This window comes from Thunnus maccoyii, chromosome 20 (assembly GCF_910596095.1).
Source record: "Thunnus maccoyii chromosome 20, fThuMac1.1, whole genome shotgun sequence".
Classification (NCBI taxonomy): domain Eukaryota; kingdom Metazoa; phylum Chordata; class Actinopteri; order Scombriformes; family Scombridae; genus Thunnus; species Thunnus maccoyii.
The window spans coordinates 18,243,001-18,256,805 of record NC_056552.1 but is presented as its reverse complement, the minus strand read 5'-3'; the positions used below and the strand labels follow the sequence as shown (position 1 = coordinate 18,256,805).

At 39.3% G+C, this 13,805-nt stretch overlaps 1 protein-coding gene across 10 annotated transcripts in view; it reads left to right on the top strand.

Annotated features, from left to right (window-relative positions):
- The first annotated feature begins 185 nt into the window (after nt 1–185).
- The window catches only part of LOC121887264 (myoferlin-like), a 26,990-nt gene continuing 13,370 nt past the window's right edge, over nt 186–13,805 (top strand). For 3 of the 10 annotated variants that reach the window (XM_042397952.1, XM_042397950.1, XM_042397947.1), the window contains exons 1-20: nt 332–543; nt 972–1,043; nt 2,060–2,115; nt 2,670–2,761; nt 8,597–8,705; nt 8,838–8,931; nt 9,149–9,309; nt 10,042–10,170; nt 10,379–10,441; nt 10,532–10,582; nt 10,690–10,720; nt 11,038–11,153; nt 11,287–11,413; nt 11,596–11,699; nt 11,807–11,875; nt 11,980–12,023; nt 12,690–12,772; nt 13,021–13,059; nt 13,410–13,534; nt 13,671–13,784. In XM_042397952.1, the coding sequence (XP_042253886.1) occupies nt 471–543; nt 972–1,043; nt 2,060–2,115; nt 2,670–2,761; nt 8,597–8,705; nt 8,838–8,931; nt 9,149–9,309; nt 10,042–10,170; nt 10,379–10,441; nt 10,532–10,582; nt 10,690–10,720; nt 11,038–11,153; nt 11,287–11,413; nt 11,596–11,699; nt 11,807–11,875; nt 11,980–12,023; nt 12,690–12,772; nt 13,021–13,059; nt 13,410–13,534; nt 13,671–13,784 (1,752 nt within the window). In that variant the 5' untranslated portion in view covers nt 332–470. Of the gene's footprint in view, nt 293–331; nt 544–609; nt 1,044–2,059; nt 2,116–2,669; nt 2,762–8,596; nt 8,706–8,837; nt 8,932–9,148; nt 9,310–10,041; nt 10,171–10,378; nt 10,442–10,531; nt 10,583–10,689; nt 10,721–11,037; nt 11,154–11,286; nt 11,414–11,595; nt 11,700–11,806; nt 11,876–11,979; nt 12,024–12,689; nt 12,773–13,020; nt 13,060–13,409; nt 13,535–13,670; nt 13,785–13,805 lie in introns of those variants that run through there. The other 7 variants (XM_042397957.1, XM_042397949.1, XM_042397951.1 and 4 more) reach the window with 6 other exon arrangements.

Genomic DNA, 13,805 nt, shown 5'->3' with positions numbered 1-13,805 from the left:
GGGTTAATTAAACATACTAGTTTTCAGCTGTTGTTTAACTGTTTCCGAGATGATAAAAACAGAATACCTGGCTAAATAATCGTTAAAGTTTCAGATTATACAAATCACAGATCTTCTATTCATGGCTCCAAAACACATGCAAGATGTCAGTCCTATACCACTTGGTTGATTTCAGTCACCTGGGCACCCAGGTGTAAACAACTTCTTGATTACCTGGCTTGAGGAAAAACAACAACAGAGCCGCAGGATTGAGGAGACACATTGATATAAAGCAGCAACAAGACAATGCAGGGTAATATAAGATCATATTTCAGGATACATTACATTCAATGTGGGTAGATTTAATTTTTGCTTTTAGTTGAAATATGTCTCTGCCCATGCAATGCTATTTAGACCTTTTTATTACAAAGAGCCTTGGAGTAGTGAACTGTATCTTTAGCTGGGATGACTGGCAACATGAGCGATGATACATGTTGTTACGCTGCACTGCCACTAGATGGAGCCACAGCAAAATATTTGAGTGCTCAAACCTACTGAAACAAAGTAAGTCTTTGTTAATAATTAACATACAGCAACAAACATCTGATGACATTTACACCCACTAAACAAAACAACATTAACTTTGATTGCTACAGTAATTTTTAAAAACATTTATTTTACTTTATGTTTAGTGCATTTAATGAAAAATCACGGTTACCATCATCACCCTCCAGTCAGTCACTCGCAGGATGGCAGCAGCAGCTCGCGAGTTTCCACTCAGAATAATTACACACCCGTGATCCGCCCTCGATTCCCCCCTTCTCCCAGCAAACTAGACCTAAGGAAATATCCCTCCTCAGCACTGCCCTGTCTGGTTCAGTGATGGGGCGGTGAGGGTGAGGATGCCAAAGCGCGACAGTCCAGTTCAAGCTTATCGATTTCACTGACTGTCTTTTTTTTCTTTGTGATTATCACCATGTTGCGGGTTGTAGTTGAATCGGCTAAAGGTTTGCCTAAAAAGAAGCTTGGAAGTCCTGATCCAATTGTATCTGTGATTTTTAAAGGCAAGTAACTTTTCTTATAAAGTTTTAAACTTTTACAGCTCAGGGAGAAAATACTTATAGGCTAATATTAATTCATATTATGATGTAAAGTGTGTCTATAATGCTAAATGATTATTTTATTGTCACTTAATTGATACTTTCATCTGGAATGACGCCTGTAGATGGACTCAATAGTTTTTGCTGTGATATTTATAATGGTAGCCTGTGCATATATATATATACACACATCTTCTACAGTATGTCATGCACATCAGTTAGATTTGTTTCCCCTAATAGTCCACTCAGAATTCAGAAAGTTTAGGCTATGAAGGCCAGTCTAGTCTAAAGGCAGTACTGTTTTTAAAAAATGTCATTTCCAGATGCAAGTACAGCTGGGTAGGGACCTTGCTGGATCATATATGATACAGTATGTACACATGAATGAGCTCTGGCAGAAAAAGTAGGTAGGAAAAAGGTAGGAGGTTAGATATTGACCCGTAGCTACTGAAATCAAACAGATCAGACACAGGGTCCTGTCACAGTAGTGTTTCCTCTTGAAGTACTCTGGGTGATCCTGGCAATCAGCCCTAGTTGTTCTCAGCTGCTGTGTTTGTACCCGGGTCCTCATGGCCTACAGGTGTGGCAACTTCCCTTCCTCTTTTTCGTCTTTCCTTTAAATGCAGAAACTGCAGCACAATGACACCACGGTCCACTTGGCAGAAATATGCCAGTTCAAACAACACATTTAATTCACTGATGACAATTATGTAGAGGTAAATAAAAAGATAGGAAAGTTTGGTAGGGCAAGGACCACAAACCTCACCAAAATGTAATGAAAAAAAAAAGATTGTCCTCTGAATTTCATGTGTGTCAGCAAAAACAAGTAGGGGAATGTTTTTCACTTCACCCTTACATTGGCTGACCTATGTGAGTCCTAATCTCGACAAATCATTAATGGTTTCATTGTGACAATAAGTGGGTGATTTATTTACAGATTGGTGTCATTGAGTATTCACATCGAACTATTTCACTTTCAGATGAGAAGAAGAAAACAAAATCGATCGACAGTGAGTTGAATCCTGTGTGGAATGAGGTAAAGCTCTATTACACAGACACACACACACACACAACCATATGAAAAAAGCTAAAATCCAGACTCTAGCAGTTGTCCAAAGTACATATTTTAAATGCCACAATATGGTAACGGCCAGCAAAACACTTGTGAATATTACTTATGCATTACAATCCATTAAGATGACAAAAATGCAGACCATGCGAATAAAATGTATCTAGTACAATATGTTCACTGTATCTCTGCCTGACTGTTTTACTTAGATTTTTTGATCATCAAATACAGGACAGCTGTTTAGGAATGCAGGAATAATTGATTTTGTTCAAGATATGTCGACTTTGAATACAGTACTAGACATTATGTGGTAATGTGATAATCACCACATGACTGTCACAGTATGTTTTCACCATATCAATTGATTACGTTATGTAAATAAGGAGTTAATTTGTCTGTCTTGCAGTATTGTGTCATACAGGCTGAGTTGTCTAATCATTATAATCTAGGTGATATTGAATTAAAGGCTCTAGTTGCATGTCATATCTGATGGACTGTGTGTCCCTCTTCTTGTCTTGCAGGTGCTTGAGTTTGATCTGAAGGGAACTCCGCTGGACTCCAGCTCCTACCTAGATGTGATTGTGAAAGACTATGAAACTATTGGCAAAGATAAGTAAGTACAGTACAGCAGTACAGGGATTTAGCTCCCCTGTTAGCTTTGGCTTCTTGCTTTGTGCAACAGGATCACAGTAACAACAGAGAAGCTATTTGACTATTTGCCTCACCTCACTGAATCACAGTGCAAACCTCTTCTTGTCTGAACGAAGACTCTTTGGGAAGTAAGTCTGTTTAGTCAGACAACAGGTTAGCCAATAGGAGCTGAGGTGTGTGTGTGTCTGTGTTGTACGGATGTCTACTTAAACATTAAAAGGACTCGGGCTACAAAATAACCATTTGCACATGCAACAATCACCAACCACTGGTTAGGATATACATTAATCAACACTGACACAGTAGTACACAAGGAAACAACGTCGGGTATTTCATAGTTTCATAGTAACCCAGTGTTTGAGTTATGTTGTTGGCTGTCTCTACCCCCTCACACCCTGCTTGCCATGCTGAGACTTGCTGGGCTGTGGGGGAAGCTGATCCTGATTGGGCAATGATGGATGGATGAATCGTTGTTTGTGTTCTCTCTCTCTCTCTCTCTCTCTTTCTCTCTCTCTCTCTCTCTCTCTCTTTCTCTCTCTCTCTCTCTCTCTCTCTCTCTCTCTCTCTCTCTCTCTCTCTCTCTCTCTCTCTCTCTCTCTCTCTCTCTCTCTCTCTCTCTCTCTCTCTTTCTCTCTCACTGAGGGAAGGAAAATTCTTAAATCTATTCAAATGATGTTGCAATGGAGCAAATGCAGTGCGTATAGTGTGTATGAACAGCTTGTGTGAGGAAAAAGTGCTGTAATGTTTTTACGTTGCTCCAAAACAGCTCAAGGCTGTGACTTCACTATAAAGCCAGAAACACATATGGGACTAATTTAGTCCAACCACAAAGAATGTTTCCTCAACATCACTAATTACTGCGATCAAAGTTTTGTCTTTGGTAGAAAAAACAAAGCATACGAAAGTGGTTCTATCTTATGAAATATGTCAAGCAAACTATATATTCTGTGTTTTTTTTCTGCTCATATGATTAACTTAGTAAAAATTTCCCCTGTGCATGGGACAGTCATAACACAGGGAGGAGCTTTTCAAATGTGTGTCTCCAGCACACGAGTCCATGTTAAACTGAGTGAAGTTTTCCACTGGGCTAGCCTGTCTGACACACTCCCTGAAGATCTGCAGTACACAGTGGAAGCGGAAAGGGACTCTCTTGCTTAAATAGTTTCCCAGATTCTGTTATGAGTAATCCCTGTTGTCATGGCAACCAAAAAGGGGCCCATAAAAGAGCAATCTGTGTCTCTTTGACTGATTAGATTTTACACAGGATTCAGAGGATTGTAGGGAAAGTTCTCTTTCCTTCATGGCAGCACAGTCTTGATCATAATATTTGGGAATCAAATTTCTGCCTGCGGTGAGATTTATGAGTTTTAAACATTGACAAAATGTCTCATTCCTTTACACCTATTCTTTGGATGTGGAATGACACATGATTTAGGTTGATTTTTAAGCCTTCTGCTTTAATGTGAGGGTTTTAGAGACTATTTGAAGAGGTAGAGCTATAGGTATTTGGAGATTTCAAAACAAGAGCGTCTACAGCAACGCTAGCAGCTCTGTGAGACTGTATTTGCAGTACAATCTCACAGAGTATCTACAGTGGTATGTGGTTTAGGTAAATGCTAACATCAGCATGCTAACATGTTCACAGTGGCAAAGAACAACTGACACAAGTGATAAGTAACAAGTACAACTGATGCTGTTGGGAATGTCAGTAGTTTAGCAGGTATTTAGTCATAAACCAAAATACTGAACAAATTAAAAAATTATGATGCTAGACGAAAGTTCAGGTGATCACCAAATTAATCCTCTGGGGACCTTAAATCTAGCAAATTTCATGGCAACTTCTCTAATAGTTGTTGAGATATTTCAGTCTGGACCAGTGTGGTGGACTAAACAGACTGACATTGCCATTCATGGAGCCACGGCACAAGCATAGCTAAAATGAATACAGTCAATAGTATCTAGATGGGCGGTTTAGTAAAACTAGCTCATGGTTGAAAATTAACCTTTTGTGAAACCTATTTGCCCACTATCTGAGCTGTATTTTCCTGCTCTGCACCTGCGTTGCATGCTATGGTTACTGAAAGAAAGGATGTGTGATGATATCGTTCAAAGGAAGAGCTGGCGAAGTTCTTATTTTGAAGACGTTTATTAGATGATGGCCATCGGGTCCATTCCATGTACAAAGATGGTCTGGGCATCGTACCACTGTCGATGCATAACTTATATAGGGTTACACATCTGTATCTTATCACATGAATAACATAGGTTCTTTCATGGGCACTAATTCAGTTGGGAGCCATCCATCAAGTGATTGACAGCTACCTCACAACATATTATGTGTCACAACATACCACATCTGGACCAACTCCAAGTTTGACCATGGACCCATTATTTATATCTAAAAAGGTCCCCCAGAAGGGCTATACCATATTACCTAAGGTGACATGCAGACTATGGAATGTTTATGTCACATGTCCAACACCCAAAATCAATAACGTACATAGGGTCAGGTAAAAGTCTTACTAACAGTTACGGAACTTTAATTGTGCAAATTTTCAAATTAACTAGAGAGATGTTCTGTACAGATCTACAACAGAACTGCAGACTTCTAGAAATCATATTATGATGACGTTAAAACAACAATGGACTGGCCACTATATTAAATAATATCCTGTTTTGCACAAACATATTTGGGAGTCTGAACTGTGGGAATATAAAAAAAAAAAAATTGACGTGGCTTGAAAAATGGTGTCATATCAAATCAAATATGCTCTCTGCCCTCAGAGTATTGTTTCATTTCCAGTCTTGCAGTATAAAAATGGCAGACTCAGACGTCAGTGGGTCTGTCCAAATATTTCACCTACTTTCAACTATCTTGTCTATGAGAAAACATTTCTTGCAGTGCTGAAAACACGGATGTAACAGCAATAATCATGGAGCTATACAATCCCTAATTTTACACTTTAATCAGAGATCTGAGATTAGCTGTATCATTTCAATGCTGCAGTAAACACTCTCATCTACGCTAACAGTTGTGTGAAAGGAAATGAATGATGACAGGAGGAATAGTTACTTTTTGAGCTGAAACTCAGCCGTGGACACTCAGAGCTGCTTGTGTTGAAACTCATTTGTTCCCCTTCACAGATAAGTGATCATTGGCTGAGATAGGTGAGAATTTTATTATACCAGGAAATGTGGAAAGGCCAGAACTTGGTTGTGTATGACTATAAGTCTGGTGACAAGTAGCACCACTGTCTGTTGTTACACTTGTTATAGAATGCTTTGACATCCTGATGAAGGGGACAAAGGGGAAAAACTGTATCTGCATCCAATAATAACTCCATACACATGATTTCACCCTGTCTATGGGTAATTATTTGGACATGTGGGATGTTTCTCTGTGACTCACCAGGGTTGCACAGTCTGTTTTGGTAATTCTGTTCTGTGTTTACATGGAAAACAATAGGAAGGTTGTTAGTTAAGGCATGTTTTTTCCTATTCTGTTCACAAGATGTACAATTCAGGGATGTTATAATTGCCCCATAACTTTCTCTAGATATCCAGGCTAGTGCCACTGCTAGTCAGAGTGTGATACTGTTTAATCATTCAGTATGATTTAATCTGTTTCATATGAATATTAATGCCATTATCAGAATGTAGTTAAGCGGAAAATGCAGTTAGTAGAATGTTGGAAGGAAAAACTCCCTCCACAAGACACTCCCATGACATTTCATGGAAGTTTGGATGAAAGTTGCATCCTTTCTGAAGCCAGTCTTTGATAAAGTTCAAATCCTGTTCACATTATTGTTGAGATTCCATTGGAATAATGCACCTAAGGATTGTTGGACACTGTTGGATTTGAGTCCACATACAAGGTTTATAGAATCACTGAATCCCTGGAGAATCTCTGCGTCAGCCTCTTTCCTGATGTACAGCGCAGAGTCCTGCCAAAATAATAAAGCACTATCCGTTTCCTCCCAATAAAATTCTGTCCAACTATTTGTATTGTGACCTAAAGAGGTGATAACCTGATATACAGCTGTTTTAAAAAAATTTTTGCTTGAGTAATTGTGTAGTGCACATTACTTGATTTTTTTTTTTTAATGACTTTGCTCTATTTTTTGGAGAAACTGTATATAGTCTAGCATATTTAAAGATTAGTTTTTGGTGCTCTTTATTATTATTATTACTTTGTCTCTCAGCACAGCAGTCAACATTTCCTTCATCTTTGGCCTATGATATACTTCATCCAGGTCAATAAATGTTATCAGTAAAGGATATTAGGTTGACTTATCTGGATCCAATGCAAAGCTGTATTTTTTTGCCTTTGGTGGTTGTCATTGGATAGAGTCCATAGTGAGTAAGTGTGACTCTCCATCTTGGGAAAATTCCTCCTCTTAGAAACACTGCCAAAACAATATTACTCAGTTGGCCCAAACAAAGATATATGACCTTTTACATGATGTACTGCATTCCATTTACTATTATTTTATTACTTTGTACATGATGCATTGTACATTATTTTATCAAGCCAAATAATGGTTGACCTCATCTCAGCCTCTATAAGTGTGAAGTTTTGAGTAAGCTAATAGTGTGTTGTTGTATCATAGCATAAACAAAGGGCACATTAAGCGTTGTGGTTATTGGCAACAACCAAGACAGACACCGCAAGCAATAACAAACTGCTTCAGAGCAGTTTCAGATCACACTGAAGTAGACAGAAATCTAGATGATGAACTGTCTCTTAATATGATGCCTTATTGTTATTCATTGGGTTCAACTCAAACACACATTCTTTCATAATGACTATATCTCCTCACTGCTCCAAACAGAATAAATTTTAATCAGATCTCACATAGGCAGACAGTTTCCCATATTTATTTTCACTACATGTCATCCTGGAGTTCTCTAAGAGGAAGATGAGCATGATTGTTACATCTCAAACCAACTCTAGTTTAACTTTATCCGCATCCTTTAGCCTTTTCTCGACAACCATTTGATTCATTAGACAGTAGTCTCTGCTTAATCATTAAAATGTTAAATGATTACCTAATTTCTCAGGCAGTGTTGTAATTAACATTCCATATAGAAAATGTTTGACTCATTTGGAGGGGCAAATGACTTAATGGAAAAACTGCTACAGTACAAGGGTACATATAACACTCTTGGTATTCAGAGGTAACAGTGAGCTTTGACTGGTGAGAAGCCAATTTATGAAAGTAAATTGTAGATATAGTAGATTTCACTGGTTTACTGTGTGTCTCATGAATTGTTCAGGTTTACTGTCCTTTTTAATTTGACCACTAGAAAAGTAGAAGTTGGCCAAGATTGAAAGCCTCCAAAATCATCCTGGCTCTTTTATTATAGCTGATATCCAAGGAAAGAAATCTCTCTCTCTGTGCAGGACGTCACAAGTGATGTAAACAATGTGAATCACTGGTTAATAGCTTCTGTGTGGTGTTGACTGTGTGCTGGTTCATGGGGTGCGTATATTTGTCTGTGCAGGCAGGGTTTGTTAGCTCTTGGTGGTGACTTTCATTATGCCCCTTTTGTGAATATGACTTCACTGAACACACATAAAGCATCTCATTTCTGGGTGGACTGTAACTTGATTACTGTTATGTTGGCTAACTGGAATGGCAGCCTGAGTTTTGCTCGACTTAATTCAGGAAATCAGTGCAGAATTGTCACAGAGGAATTTGACCCCAGTGTGTATCCCTGTCACATGTTGTATGATGTATAAAATTATAGATCTGTCACTGAATTGAATGGTTCCCTGCTGTGTTTTTCCTGACAGATTCCTTGGGTCAACCAAAATCTCTTTGAGAGACCTTGCCTCTGGTCAAATTAGATCACTGCCGTCCAAAAATGTTCCATTGGTCAGTGAGAGTGGACAGAATATTGGAGTAAGTTTCTTTCAGTCAATATGAATTTAAAGCTTTACAACAACACTATCTTCATGTTGCTCAGGTTTAACATAGATACAATTTAAAAGAAGGTCAAATGAAATCATTGACTGTCTAATAATTTCCTTCCAGGCTACAATCAACCTTGTAGTTGCCTATGATCCTCCAGCCAATGCTGCACCAAACCCCAATGACCCTCAAGCAGGAGATGCCACAGTGGATGCTGGTATGTTTGTGTAGTTTTTAATGATGCAGTAAAACAATAATGGTTTCCTGGTAGTGTTCATTTGCATTAGTAGATGTTATAACAGCCCACTGGCGTAGTCAGTTGCACAGGAGTTTTACCTTCAGCTAAGCATGTCAAACTGGAATGTGGAATGAGGCAGATTGCTACAAACACTTGCTATGGTAAGTCAGGTACTTCATCATCTTATTCTGAATAGGTGGCGGTGGTGGTGACGGGGGAGATGAGGCCGCAGTTGATGGGAACCAAAGCGGCTCTCCAGGGGTCCCCTCGTCCTCTGGTCAGCCTGCTAAACTCCGCCAGCGGCTTGCCAGGGCGCAGAATCGCCACCGACTAGTCGATAAACCTCAGGACTTCCAGGTCAGTGTGTGTTTATACTTCAGTGCTACACAATTATTAACAAATGCTGCTTAAATTATTCTGATGGCTGATACATTTTGGTTTGTAGAAAGATGAGGCAGTCCTCGTGAAAAGTGATGCAGCCTGACTTGCTTTCAGCCCATTCTTCTTGTTTATGGGGGAAATAGATTAGTAGCATGGATCGTTTTCTGCCACTGAAACCACTGGATAGAGTCAGAAATGTTCATATCATACACATAGTGGCTTTCACAGCAGAAAGATAACAAATTCTAAAATTAAAATGGTCCAATATTAGTACAGATCAGAAGTTGAGTTTGGTGTTAGTATTGTAAAAATACTAAAAAATATGTTTCCTCTGCTCCTGCTGACATTAACTGTCAACGATTGACAACAAATGTATTTCATGCACTGGTAATCCACTAAATACATTTGTAACCCTACAATAAATGTTTGTCGTTTGAAATGAATGAGATCGTAAATGAAATGATCATAGGCAAGCATAACCTCCATTCATAAGAAAGCATCAATGTAGATTCCTTTAATTAATTTGAATCTTTTGAAATGTTTAAAGAATTAATTAAATTTTAGTCTCAGCTGATGTAGCTACATCGTTCAGGTCAAGCTAGGTTTGTTATCTGCACTGTATTCAAATAAACACTCTTGGTCCGAATCAGATGTTCGCCTACAGATTTACATACACATCCATTCACACTTACTGATACTGTCTTTCAGATCCGTGTCCGGATCATCGAGGCCCGTCAGTTGCCTGGCAACAACATCAAACCAGTGGTGAAGGTGAATGTGTGTGGTCAGACTCACAGGACCAGGATCAAGAGGGGAAACAACCCTTTCTTTGATGAGGTACTCTCATTTTTGTGTTCCTCTGAGACTGCAGACCACACAGAGTTGAAATCTAATAAAAATCAGTTTCTTCTGATTGCGTCACACTCACTTTTAAAGTATTTCATCAGGGTTAGTGTTAAGTCATCCAAGACTGGAAGGTCAGCTTGTGTTGTAATTATCTTCTAATTTCATTTAAACTTTGTGTAATTTTTTTGTATTTTTGCAGATATTCTTCTACAATGTCCACATGCTACCATCAGAATTGTTTGAACAGAACATCAGCTTTCGGGTAAGTAAAGTAAATGTCAATTTTGAGGTCCTATCCTCTGTTAGTATGTGTAAATATACAAACAGTGATTTGTTTCATTCCTTCCTGCAGGTGTATAACTCCTATTCATTGAGGGCTGACAGTCTCATGGGAGAATTCAAGGTACCGTGTGTCACGTCCTCTCCACATAGCTGTGAATGTGTGATAGTGTGTGTGGTAAATGTGTTTTGTCAACAGTCTGGCTGATCTCTCCTTGTTCTCTCACGCAGCTGGACGTTGGTTATGTTTATGACGAACCAGGTAAGCTTGTCACAAACCACACATTTGTGTGTCATTTACATTTGTTCAGAGGATGCTGAACTCCCCTTGTGGGGTTATAATGAGACAGTGTTATTTTTAGCTGACCTTTTGTTGGTTTGCATTATTGTATAATGTGATAAATGTGGTAAACTTTTTTTTCGCATCTCTAATATTGATTTTTTTTTTTAATTAGTTTTCGTTTTACTTAATGACATTTAAGAGGGAATAATATGCATGAACACTGAAGTGCTTTTTATTTACCTGTACATTTTACCTGATGTTTCTGTGTGTGTGTGTGTGTGTGTGTCCTATTGCAGTCCACTGTGTCATGAGGAAATGGCTTCTCTTGAATGACCCAGATGACTCCAGCTCTGGGGCTAAAGGCTACCTCAAAGTCAGCCTCTTTGTAGTGGGGGCTGGGGACGAGCCTCCGGTATGATTGACTGACTGACAGACAGACTTTCACTGACTCTGGCTGTTTCCTCTTTCTTCATGTAAATATGTTGGCTAGGCCCCTAGTTCTCTCTCTCTCATGCACTCTTTTCTGTTCTTTCTATCTCACATAGGAGGAGAAAAGGGAGTCTAATGATGACCAGGATGACATAGAGAGCAACCTGCTGCTGCCAGCTGGTGTCACTCTGCGATGGGCTACACTGTCGCTGAAGGTGTTCAGAGCTGAAGACATTCCCCAGAGTAAGACATGCTGTAGAAGAGTCATGATTTGATATTTCTAACACAGAAAAATGTTTAATTTACACAGTGCATACATAATCAGAATTATTTCCTATTTTATGGCCAGCAAAACTGATGCAAGCAAGAAAAATATATAACCATACATATGACTGATTAATTCCTCCATTGTTTTCTCATTTTAGTGGATGATGCATTCGTCCAGACAATGAAAGACTTTTTTGGAGGAGAGGGAAACAAGAAGAACCTAGTGGATCCCTTCTTAGAAGCTCGTTTTGCTGGCAGAAAGGTTCTTGTTAAACTTTGTGGTATTAGCAGCAGTGTTGACTGTTAACCATCTGACTGCTAAATATTGTATAGGAAAAGACAAGCTGACGCATGTTGTTGTCTCTCCAGCTGTGCACACAGATCATGGAGAAGAATGCAAACCCTGAGTGGAACCAAGTGTTGAACCTCCATGCCAAGGTAGCAGATCCTACAGTTTGATGCTGTTCCTGTCGTCTGGCCTAGCACACAAATAACTTTCAGTCTGACTCTGTTTAACCTGTTTCTTCTATTTTCTGCTGCAGTTCCCCTCTATGTGTGAGCGTGTCAAAATGACAGTCTTTGATTGGTAAGTTAAACAAGATTGCAATTTATATTCAAGAGCTAAAATAGCCATTGTCATTTTGTGTTTAAAAAGGAGGGAATGTGAAGAGGCAGTGTTACTTTGTTCTCAGAGTTACTTGGAGTTGAGAAAGTGTATCACAATGTTTCTGCAGAGTGGTCAGCTGTATTGTATTTGTGTGCATGTGTTCATGCCACATCACCAACCATATGAGAATAATGTGGCAGCCTGTGACTCAGACTGTGCTGGCCCCTCCCTTCCCCTGAATAACATGCTCTGGGATCCTGTTGGCACCGTCTCTCAGCTAATATTCATTACTGTGTGCTACTCTGTGAGTGAACGAACAGTCGGATAAGTCAGGTCCAGGAAGGCTGGAGGGAAATAAGTGCAAGAGGAAAGGTTGGAAAAACTCTGTCCCCTTAGTAGGTGTTGAAAACAACCTCGAGTCCCAGAGCCAAAAGATGCATTGTTGAAAACTGAAACATTTAGATATGAACAAAAAGAAATGGACTGTTTTTCTGTTCCACATCCTTCCTTAACTAGGTTGTGAAAAAGCAGAGCATAACAATGCACCTACATTGTGTAATTTGCATGTTAATCACATGAGTGCAGTACTAGTCTTAGTGTGTGTACACTGCTGTGTAAATTTAAAGTATTTGTGTGTGATTGCAGGGATCGTTTGACTGGAAATGATGCTATTGGCACCACGTACCTGAACCTGGCCAGGATAGCTTCCTCTGGTGGAGAGATAGAAGGTATGCTAATGTTTTTGTTTTTGTTTTGTTTTTTACTAAAACATTGAAAACATTTTTTTTTACCCAATAATAATGCCTATTAAGGATCTTTTGTGAAAACCCCAGTGCTGGAGTTGATAACCTTTGCATCCCACCTAGATATACAATATTAGTTGCTATAATGCAGTTGAAAACTATTGTTATTCTTCTGTGCCTGTTTATACTGACTTCTAAATGGTACTTGAATTGTCCTTTTTTTCCTGGAATAGAGGAACATGCTGGAAATGGGGAAATACCGTCATATGAAGGTTCACTTGTGTTCTTTTTTGTTTTGTGTTGCATGAGATGTGACGCGTCAAGCATGTTTTGCACGCTAGATTGCTGAATTAGTCTAATGCTGTGCACATTGCAAGTAGAGCTGTGCTGTGTTCTGTCATGACAGTAGTGTTAGTATTTAAATGTCAAACTTTTAACTGTTTTGTTGTCGTCGTGTCTGCCACTTGCTTACCCAGCATTCACCGTTTCTACGTCATTATATGGATCACCACCGCCTCAAATACAGCAACACTGACTAACCAGCATACTAACCTTTTAAAGCTTTGCTCAGTCGAGCATGAGTCGATCGTAAAGAGGTTAATCTGTTTCCATCTCCCCACAGCGAACACAGGAGAGTCTGAAGTGGGTTTCCTGCCCGTCTTTGGGCCCAGCTATATCAACCTGTATGGCAGCCCCAGAGAGTTCACCGGCCTGCCAGATCCCTATGAAGATCTCAATTATGGAAAGGTAGTGGTGTAGACATGATTAGATTCATTAGTATCTAATAAGTCGCCAACAATTTAAACCCTTCCCTTCCCTTGTCCTACATCTATTCAATGGCTTTTCAACATTTCATCATCATCAATGTGTCGTCTTTGCACAGGGAGAAGGAGTGGCCTACAGGGGCAGGATCCTGGTCGAGATATCCACTAAGCTAGAGGGGAAAGTGGACAAAACCGTAGACACCATCCACAGTGATGACATCCTGGTGGCGCAGGTAATTTTGACTATTTATCCA